Consider the following 11,052-nt stretch of genomic DNA (forward strand, 5'->3'; position numbering starts at 1 on the left):
GTAAATGCCATCTGTCATTTACAAAATGTCCTGTACAGCCTCAGATGTAAATAATTATATGTACATCTGCCTGTTTGTGTTCAAGGTGCAAATTTTTCCTGTGTGTCTGGCTGGCTTCGGGTATGGGGGAACATCCAGGCGCTGTCGGACCATCAGAGGACCCTAATTATCCAGACATCACACATGAGTCCTTCATCTGCTCAGGGTGACGTGTGCTCTGCTCCATCAACGCACAGATATACAAGCACAGGTAAGCATTTCCTGTCATCGTGATACAAGATCAGTGAAGCAGACGCCAACATCTAGCTTATGCTGGTGATGCAGAATAGCACTTCAGTGTAATAATGACAGACTAAATCAAAAACACAAAAGACTAATTTGGTATCGAAGCAGCCATTAGAGGCTTTGTGTTTTCTCTGTACCAGAAATGTCATATTAGAGATAAAATGATAAATGAAAGCCTATTTGTAGAATTGTATTGCCTTGGTTACAATTAAGGGTCTGTAAGACAGATTTAGGCAGATTCAGGACAGAGAGGCAGGAAGTTGTTTGGACCTCATAAAAATAAGTTTTTAATGAAATCAAGTGCAGCCAGAAGAGAACAGTATGCATGTGAAAATAAAGGTAATACACATGGTATACACATGTTTATTTCATTTATGTGCACTGGAACAACACAAAAAAGCAGAAAAAAAAGCAAAAATTGACATAATTTTACACAAAACTCAAAAAATGGGCCGGACAAAATTGTTGGCACCCTCATCTTAATATTTGGTTTCACACCCATGGGAAAAATAACTAAGACCAATCACTTCCTATAACCATCAACAAGCTTCTTACACCTCTCAACTAGAATTCTGGACCACTCTTCTTTTCAAACTGCTCCAGGTCTCTCAGATTTGAAGGATACCTTCTTGCAACAGCAATTTTGAGATCTCTCCATAGGTGTTCAATGGGAGTTAGATCCGGACTCATTGCAGTCCACTTCAGAACTCTCCAGTACCTCGTCTCAAACCATTTCTTAGTGCTTTTTGAGGTATGTTTCGGGTCATTGTCCTGCTGGAACACCCATGACCTCTGACGCAGACCCAGCTTTCTGACACTAGGCCCTACATTGTGGCCCAGAATCTTTTGATAGTCTCCAGATTTCTTGCACCCAGGAGAGTTGTACTTAAGGAAAAGAAAAGTTACTCTGGTTAAGTAATAGTACTGATTTCAAAATGTACTCAGTAAAGTACAGGTACCCAAGAACACTACTCAAGTCCAGTACTTTAAGTAAATGTAATTAAATACTTTCCACCTCTGCTGATCTAATACTAATATTTGCCTAGATATTTTTTTTTATAAAAGTAACTTCAGTCAACAGAATAACTACTAGATGCCTCAAGCTTACTCCATTTAACTCAGTACGGTGAACATTGTTGCAAAACACTTAAAATCAAATCTTGACTCAGAATGGTGTTATAGCTGTTTCAATTTAATAAAAGGCAAATAAATGAAATTACATGTCCACATAGCACAGTGTTTGAATTAGATCAGACAAGAATTAAAAAAAAATGCGCTTAAAATGGTCAAAACAGCAAACATGCCTTAGCAGTCAAAAAAAGCATGGAATTCAAAAAGTTAATTTAAATAATCTCAGTTCCACTTAAAATTGCTGTAAACAGCCCCATTAGTCACAATAACAAATAAATTATATAAATGAATTTGAAATATTACAATCCAACTTAGAAGTGGTAAAAATTAGCTTGACTCTATTAGTCAACTAATCTGAACTCAAAAAATGAATAAGAAACATCTTAACTCTAGATTCAAAATAACAATCTCTGTTGACAAAGTGAAAACAGAATTTTAGAAATTTCTGCAAATTTATTAAGATTGACAAACTGAAATATCACATTGACATAAGTATTCAGACCCTTTGCAAAAGCGCTTAAATTCAGCTCAGATTCCTACCATTTCTCTTGATAGTTGCTGAGATGTTTCTTTACCTTGAATGGAGTCCACCTGTGGACATGATTTGGAAAGGCACACACCTCTCTATAGAAGGCCTCAGCTGATGATGCATGTCAGAGCAAAAACCATTAACCCTAACCTGCAGAGCTCAGAGACAGGATTGTTGCAAGGCACAGGTCTGGGGAAGGATACAAAAAATGCTGCTGTACTGAGGGTTCCCCAGAGCACAGTGGCCTCCATAATTCTCAAATGGAAGAAGTTTGGCAAAACCAGGACTCGTCCAAGAGCCGGTTGCCCGGCCAAAGTGAGCAATCAGGGGAGAAGGGTCTTAGTGAGAGAGCTGACCAAGAACCTGATAGTCACTCTGCCTGTGCTCCAGAGGTCCTGTGTGGAGATGGGACAAAGTTCCAGGAGGACAACTATCACTGCAGCCCTCCACTTACCTGGGCTTTATGCCAGAATGGCTAGACAGAAGCCCCTCCTCAGTGCAAAACACATGAAAGCCAGCATGGAGTTGGCAAAAAACTCCATGTGAAAGCAAAGAAATGGGAGGTACCTGAGCTGAAGTGTTTTCCTGATGAAGGCTTGTGAACAAGTATGAGAAAACAAAGTTTAATAAGAGACAAAACTTGCAATTGACTTCACCAAGTTATTCAAATGGAGAGGGGAAATGACATTTAAGTGCACTAATTGTGATCTTTAAGAGTGCATGAATCACAGCATGTGGGATTCTGTAGCAGCAGCTACTGCAAAAGTTAATTTTTTGTAATTTTCTTCCTGCAATTTATTTAAAATGTTTGACAGCAGAATGCTAAGAAGGTCAAAGAAACCTTGATGGAGGTTTCCCTTTATGTGAAATTAAACAGAGAGGAAAGAATCAAGACACTCTTTCAGAAAAACATGTTAAAAGCTGTTGGCATTTCATGGTGACATACTAAATGCATTTCCCATTCATGTAGAATGAAAACAAGCTGAAGTGAAAAATTCAATGTATTTCCAGAACTCAGTCTATTTTAGCGATTGGCTGATGCTCAGAGTCCCACAGACAGACAGTTCTTATGGAAAAATGCTTTTAGCTTGCCTATCCCAGCTTTTATTGGGTGAGAGACGGGTTACACCCTGAATTGGTTGCCAGTCAATCGCAGGGCTGACATATACCAGGTACACTCACATTCACACCTACGGGCAATTTAGAATGATCAGTTAACCTAATGAGCATGTCTTTGGTGGTGGGAGGAAGCTGCAGTACCTGGAGGGACCCCACACATGCACAGGGGGAACATACAAACTCTGACAGAAAGGCCCAACCGGGAAGCAAACCAAGGACCTTCTTGTTGTGTGGAAACAGCGCTAACCCCTGTGCCGCCATGCAGCCCCCTTGGGCTAGCACATGGGGCGTTGGGTTTGCTGAGTGAGACAGTGTGCCGCTCCGGATATCTGTGCATGAAGAAGAAAGAGTCTTTTGGTCCTTGGTCCTCCTCTTCTTACTGTACTTTTGTGAGGCCTGGATGCTGACTGAAGACTGGAAATGCTGACTGGTCTCCTTTGTGATGACTTCTCCTCAGCGTATGTTTGGGTACCACCAGCAAGACCGTGTGTCTAATGTTGATGTGATATTAATATTTCACAGAGTGTAACTGAAGGTGTGTTTCTCTGACTCCTAGCGTCGGCCCTGGGGTTACAGATAGGCCTGATTGTAGCCGTCCTCCTTCTACTAGGACTGGGAGCTGCTCTGTTCACATATTTCTACAGGAGGAGGTAAGGAGGCTTTTTAAAATTCTGATTAAATCCTTTTGTCTCTGTTCTTTGCCATACACACACAGTTTCACTTAAAAAAAGCTGATAACCATCACAAAGCCCGTTAATGAAAATTTGTCCAGCCTCTTGAGATGAGCTCTTCTGTTGAAGACATTTGAGCATTGTGAATTTCATTCTCAGAACAAGTGTGTAATTTGACTGGCAAAGCTATTCCAGCTTTTTCCACCCCTGATCCACTGAGATAAGTGCTCATATCATTTCAATAAGTCCTTCTGAGGAGGAAATGAAAAGGTAGCCGTCTGGTGATGAAGCTCTTGGAAGAGAAGAATCATTCTTACACTTAATAAGTAGAATGAACCCTTTCAGGACAGAGGTGCAAAAAAGTTCCTCTCTTTTTCAGACCATCAAGATACACCCCCCCCCCCCCCCCCCCTTGATTTAATATGAGAAATTATAATCAGCTATTATCTTAGAGGATCTAGGAATGTAAGGTAATTTTCCATGTGCTTTTAAACCTTGAAGATACGCCTTTATTCCTTTACTCTGTCTAGGGTTGGGCAACATGGCCTAAAATTAATATCACTATATGTTTTTGCTATATCGTGGTATTTTGAAATCTCCTTTAAATTGCTGTATATTGAATTCAGCCCTTTGTTGTCATACATAAAATGACACTAGTATGGTGATTGAAATAGACCCTCTAATGGGTTTTTTAAAATATATATGAAGAAAGGGTAAAACTCAATATCAAATTAGATTCAGCACCTTTTTATTTTGAAAAATACTTCATCCATAAGCTTTTACAAATGAAAATAAATAATGAAAAATCAGGCCTTCAGCTTAAAAAAAAAAAAAAAAAAAAAAAAAAAATCATGAATACTGTCTTTTATAGTGTATGGAAAGTTTTGAAATGTTTTCTCTGTTATTTTTACTATTGTTGATTTTTTTTTAAGCGATGATTATTTTCATAATTAAGAGTAAAAAAACCTACACAAAAACTCACCAATCAGAAGATGCAGCAGATGTTCATAACACAGCAGTCTGTTCCATCCATTCAGGCTCACAGCTTTGATCACAGTCCTGTTACCTGTGCTGATGCACTCTGGACCAGTTTCTAACAAGTTCATGACATGAGAGCATCTTTAGACCTCTTTCAAGGAGCTCTCCTGTGTGATCATCGGGAAAAAAGCCTGTTTGGAGACACAAACTTTCTGACTCCCACAGTTATGGATGCAATAAACTGTTAGGCTGAGATACGGCTCCGTAGTTGTGGAGAAGTGCATCAGATTTGTTGGCTGATGGGGCATCTTCTCTGTGTAAGACTCTGGCAGGGTTTTTTTTTATTAGGAAAATGTTCGCTTTGGGTCAAGTGTCTTTATGAATATTTTAAATCCTGGCTTTTCAACGACACTTAACTGGGGTCATGTCTTTGGCAATGCGTTGCATTACTGCTGCCGTAATGTCGGCAGTAACACAATGCACTTTGTCATGCACTCAACAGTGCAAGTGTTTGCTGTGTGATAAACGGGGGCAATGGACATTTATGCAGCATTCTCCTCCATTATGAGTGTCAGACTTGTGGTGATTAAGTAATTTGTGCACCATTCCTGCAGTGTCCCACTGGAATTAGGGCTGGGTTTAAGACGAGTGAAACATCAGTTTAAAGACCTTTAGCAGGTAGACCAGCTGCAGTAAAGTGTGAGACAAATGAATAGTCAAATCAACCCAGCACACAGTTGACTGTAGACATTTGACAGAAGCTCTGACAGGGTGGTGAGGTGGCTGGGTTCTTTGACCAATTAGCGATTCGGGGGAAAAAAGTTGGTAAAAACAACCAGAAAACCGGGACTCAATTTATGCCATTTACACTGACAAAATCGGTCTGTTGTGTTATTTTTGTTTGTCTATCCCAGTGGGTTGCTCCAATAGGTTGAGCAAATTCACCAGACACTGCTCAAAAAACCTGCATTTGGCAGGTGGCGGGTGCCAATTTTTGACCCTGCACCACACATGAGGATTATCCGACATGTAATTGTCTGTGACAAGCCTCATATGGGGTCATGCTCCCCTTGTCAGTGCAACTCAGGAGTGAAATCAGGCTTAAAATCCCCTACTGTGTAGCCTAAGCTAACCTTCTACAATACCACAGTATTTACACTACCAACAACCTTAGAATCCAGTAATATATTTAAAATCTGTATACTTTGCAGAGAAGCAAAGAAAAAACAAAAATATTATTTCACTTTCCCTGTACTTCAATGACTCCCACCTGTTTTGTTTGTGGTTCATATTTTTTAGTTCTTCTATCGTTTTGATAGACTTAGTGGATGGCAGTTTGGAGACATAATCCTGTGCCACCTTTTAGAAACCCAAGACCCATTTTCTTTTTGTGCCTGTTTTTATTAACTCTGACACCTTCTGTTCTCAGGCGTCCTCTGGACTATTACACCATGGAGCTGAGTGAGCACGCAGAGGGGCTGTCAGATCTATAATCCAGGATTTGAGTCACTGCATCTGCACCTGGTAGTCCTCTTGTGTGTGGGAGGACTTCAGCAGAGAGACAGGGGTAGTTAAAATTTCTAAGCTCCTGCTTGTTATGGGGTTGTTTTAAAACGACCACCACCACAAGTGTCCAAGTGTCCTCCTTCTCTGTGCCTTTAGGGAAGACTGATGAAATGACTCTTAAATGTCTGTTAACTGTGTGCATCAAGTGTGACACTTAAGTCATCCAATCAGACAACCCAAGAGATGAATTTAAAAAAAATATAGATCATGTAATATTTTTCTAAAGACTGGTGTCTGTGAAGTGCTGGTTACTACTTTTAAAGAAGAGGGAAGAGAAAAGGAGAATTTTGTCGAAAATACTTGAGTACTACATGGTCATTTTTGTTGACTTTTTGTTGTTACTGTGGATAAGAGTACATTTTTAAATTGAAACAATCCTTCTTTAGATTAGATAGATAGATAGGTTTTATTTGTTTTAACATGCCATTACCAGCTGGAACCACACAGAAAAAATGGAAATCTGACCAAATGCATTTGTCAAATTTCCAGTCAAAAATATCTAATTACATTTTTAAAGCCACTTTCACATGAAAAGTCCAAGCAAACATCTTATTTTAGAAAAAAAATACTCTTGTACTGCAGCAAGTTAACTGCAAATGCAATCATCACCACATCACACACTATCAGACACAATCGAAGATTCCTCTTTATACATTATATTTAGAGGGTAGATTCTCTGGCTCACTCTGAAACTGGCTTGCAGCCTGGAGCATGATCAAGCCAGGGAGAATCAAAGATCTCTTATCATACGTTCACACTTAGCAGCTTAACTTGATTTTAGCGTAGAGCTTTTAGTCATTTTTTCTTCCAGAGTATCACAACAACTTCTAACGGTGTGAATCCACTGCACGCATTGTCTCCAGTGATACATGGCCCTGCTTCATCTTTAAGTATTTTAATTAGAACTGCACTTCAAGCTGTTTGTTTACTAAGCTTTATTTCACCATTTTCTTTGAATGTTCATTTGGACATTAAAGGGGAGAAAAGCTGTTTAAAAGTGGTGCTATGAGCCCAGTCCTCTCCCTGCTGCGTGATGATACGGTGCCGTTTGGGACGAGTGACAGAGAGTTGTTAAAGGAAATTAAAACAAAACAAAAAAAAAAGAGTCAGGGTCTTTCACACTGAGTTTGTTATTTTCCAATGCCTTTTTTCAGATCCAATTCCGGTAAAAAAAAAAAAAAAGCCACGCACTCGAACCTTGCACACTGAGTTTGTTGTGTTTTATTTGTATTCAGTGCCAAAATTCATAGATTGTGGCAGATTGTTACACACTTTGATGAGAATTAGCACTGCTATAAAATCGCACTGGGTCCATCCAACCGGACACATCTTCATACAGCACCAGCTGTGCCAAGTGTGAGAGATGGAGAGCAACTTTATAATTTAGCCTGTACAGTGACTGTGAGAACAAACTTATGCATATATCTGTTGTGTTTCCATAGATGTTCACATAATATAAAGGCAAAACACAGCCATCTTATTAAAAGATGTCTGGCTTCTGGGTGCCAGCGTAGCTCATTGAGCGTGAGCAGTATTTAGTCCTCAACACACTGGTTGCAACATTGATTCCCAGTCTTGGCACATGTTTGGTGCATGTCTCCCCCATTATTTCCTGTCTCTCTTCAGCTGTCCTATCAAAATAAAAGGCAAAATGCCTCCAAAATAATCTTAAAATAAAATAAAATAAAATAATCTCATGCCCACAGATACAGTCAGTGGGACAGGCTGTGATGACCTGGATTGTTTTTTAGCTCAATCTGAGCTCTAATTACACATTGCAAGGACATGTTCAAAGAGTACTGAGATATGTGGCAACAAAGATGAGGTCTCACTTTTTAGCAGCTTTTCTCCTCCATTAGCTCATAGTTGCAATCAAGATTTTACAGCACTATCTAAATTGGTAAGAAAATCTTACATTAAGACACTCCAGTGGAATATGCTCACCCAATTAGCAGATTCTTTTTACCTGTTATTAGCAATTCAGATTTTGTTTTTTCATTTTTTATATCCTGAAAGACGATTTTTGTTTAGACTTGTATGGTGAACAAGGCTTAAAAGATTGAGATATTTTTGACTAGAAATCCTAAAATTACATGTGCTTAGATTTGAGTTATGCTGTGTAGTGTTTTAACAGATTTTTCTAAGAACATGATCGACTTTCTGATTTGTTTACCAGCTCCACGCCGTAAAATCTCGTCACTCGTAAGGCCTGAATTTCTTAAAATGTGAAAATCTTCTGATGAGTGTCTGTAACTGTCTGTAACCACTTTTGTGTGTGCACTAAAAAAAAACTGTTTACATTTTCTTCAGCAAAAGTATGAGAAAGGGGAGTTACAGAGTGGTAATGGAGTGTTTTTGAATGATTATCTGTTTATCTGGAAAAAATCAGAGCTGTTTTACGTTTCACTTCTTCTAATGGCTCAGAATCATCTCCTGTGCCTTTGTGTCTTGCAAGCTTTTTATTCCTCGTTTATACAGAGGAAAGTACGGCTGTGGTAAATGCAGCCATTAGTGTAAATAACATTAGTGTTCATGAAGGGGAAAGAGATACAGAAAATGAGTAATAAATAGTAAAAAGATGGAATTTTTCCTCTCATAGTTCCACTTAAAAATCTTACAGTTAAAGAATTGTGAGCAAATCATAAAATAGCCAATATAAAGTGCCATGAAATCGATTATAGAAGCTTTGATTTCCTCTTTTTTAACACCATGGATGTGCTGCTGACCTTGTAAAGTTGCCTTATGCATCTGATGTGCTGCAAATTTGCATCAGTGCCATTACTCCCCTTTTTTATTTTAAATTCCCAGTGCTGATGTTTATAAATGCATCATTCTCATGCAAATGGACTCTTTATCATCTGTTTTATATTATGGTGACTTAACCTTCTTTAAAAAAAAAAAACAACAACAACAACAAAAATTAACCTCCAACAAACTTAAATATCCCATTATTGCTTTGAAGTGAGCAAAGATGTTTTATCTTGGTCTTATATGGTTTATTTTTTAAGATTTCTGTGTGAGTTTTTACCATTGACTGTATGATGTTATGGACAAGGGATGAGATTCTTCTTTTCTGATCTGAAAGGGAGACCCACGTTAAAAAGGGATAGTTAAGCCGGGCATACACCGTGCAATTTCAAGCCAGCTCTATGACAGTCGTGATGGAATGTCAACTCCTGCTGAGCAGCTGAATCGTTTATGATGTACAAATATCATAAACGATTCATGTGCTCTCACCATACGGTCAGATGGTCATGCTCATACTGCAAGAGTGAAGTCAGGACGGACTTTGACAGAAATTTGTGGAGTTTTCTTTGAAAAAGTCTCACATACCGATCTCACATACCATCTGTGTGAGCTGGAAGTATATTTCTTACTTGTTTATTTCCTTTATTATGGAGCGGGAGCATTAGAAAGTCATTCCTGCTGTTTTCATGGTGATTTGGGGTGCTTTCTGAAGATGAATAAGGGGAAAATGTCCCAAAGTTGAGGATTCTGCTCTCACTGTGGCAGTGTTGAGTTGTACGGCCAAATATCAGAAATCCATCCATCCAGTCTGGAGCAGCTGATCGGGCTGTAGTTGGGTCGTGGTCAGCTGTCGTATCCCCCATGAAAACTGCACAACAAACAATACCCAGACCAACAAAAGTGCCTGAATTAGATGAATTTGTACGGTGTATGCCTGGCATAAGGGAATAATGAGCTGTTTAGTAAATTTCAGGACATCTACAGGCTTAAATATGTGATAAAATAGTTGCTTCAAATATCCCTGCACATGTTTGTGTTGAGCTTGAGTGCTGATAAAGTATAATACAGTTTCTTTTTGTGCTTCGTTTTGCATGTCCTTAAACGTGGTAGTTTTGATGACACAGAGGTCCACAATTCTAACCACAATAAGAAAACAGCAAACTGTGTAAGAAGGCTGCAGTATCTGCTCTCTATGGGTGCTTTGTTTTGGTTTGTACTTCAGCTACTCATCTTGACCATGTCTACATGGTTGAAGCCATGTGATTAGATATGTTGAGTAGTTGAACAGGTGTACCTAATAAAGTGGTCGGTGAGTGTATAGCATATGTCTTTATATAGTATAATGATGGCAATCATACAAAGTAGAAATTGCTATACTGCTGCACTCAGAACAATTTTCTAACTCCAGCTGCATGAAGCAGCTTTCAGATCTAACTCAAGACAGTTGAATTTTTCTCTTATGTAACACACATTTAGCAGGTATGAAATAAAATACTTCACCATATGTACCCTTGGTTTCTTTCTTTTTACATCCCCGTATATCACTGGTTTATTTTTGATCATTTACTGTACATATACACCCTGCTGTTGGTTCTCAAGGGGCCATCATTATCCCAAGAGACTCCCGCATGTCTTAACAGCCCTTTTATATGACACATGATGTTTTATAAAACATCCACTTTTAATGTTTGACTACAGTGTGTACATTGACTTCCTTAAATTACCTTAAAAATCCTATCTCTGCTTTTACTGTTAAAAAAAAAACCTGTATGTCCCTCCACTCTGCTGATGTACTGGCTGATACATTTGCAGCTGCAGTAAGTTTGCTCAGGCCTTTGCTCTCTTGTGATTCAGAATACTCTGCCAAGATGGAAAACTCTGAAGCTTAATAAGAACTTTCAGGCTGTTGTTAATACCACATCGCGTGTTCAAGAAAAAAAAAAAAGTGTGTTTCTTTTCAATCTTCAACCTGCGAACCACAACAGGAAGACAGAATCGACAGACAGGAAGGAGCTGCAGCTTGAA

At 38.9% G+C, this 11,052-nt stretch overlaps 1 protein-coding gene across 3 annotated transcripts in view; it reads left to right on the plus strand.

The window, feature by feature from the left end:
• Positions 1-8,579, plus strand: part of si:ch211-183d21.1 — a 31,288-nt gene extending 22,709 nt beyond the window's left edge. For all 3 annotated transcript variants that reach the window (XM_041815613.1, XM_041815612.1, XM_041815614.1), the window contains 3 exons: positions 86-250; positions 3,621-3,714; positions 6,143-8,579. In XM_041815613.1, coding sequence (XP_041671547.1) covers positions 86-250; positions 3,621-3,714; positions 6,143-6,206 — 323 coding nt within the window. In that variant the 3' untranslated portion in view covers positions 6,207-8,579. The remainder of the gene's footprint in view (positions 1-85; positions 251-3,620; positions 3,715-6,142) is intronic.
• The last annotated feature ends 2,473 nt before the right edge of the window (positions 8,580-11,052 follow it).

The sequence above is a fragment of the Cheilinus undulatus genome, linkage group 20 (genome assembly GCF_018320785.1).
Source record: "Cheilinus undulatus linkage group 20, ASM1832078v1, whole genome shotgun sequence".
NCBI classification, from domain to species: Eukaryota; Metazoa; Chordata; class Actinopteri; order Labriformes; family Labridae; genus Cheilinus; species Cheilinus undulatus.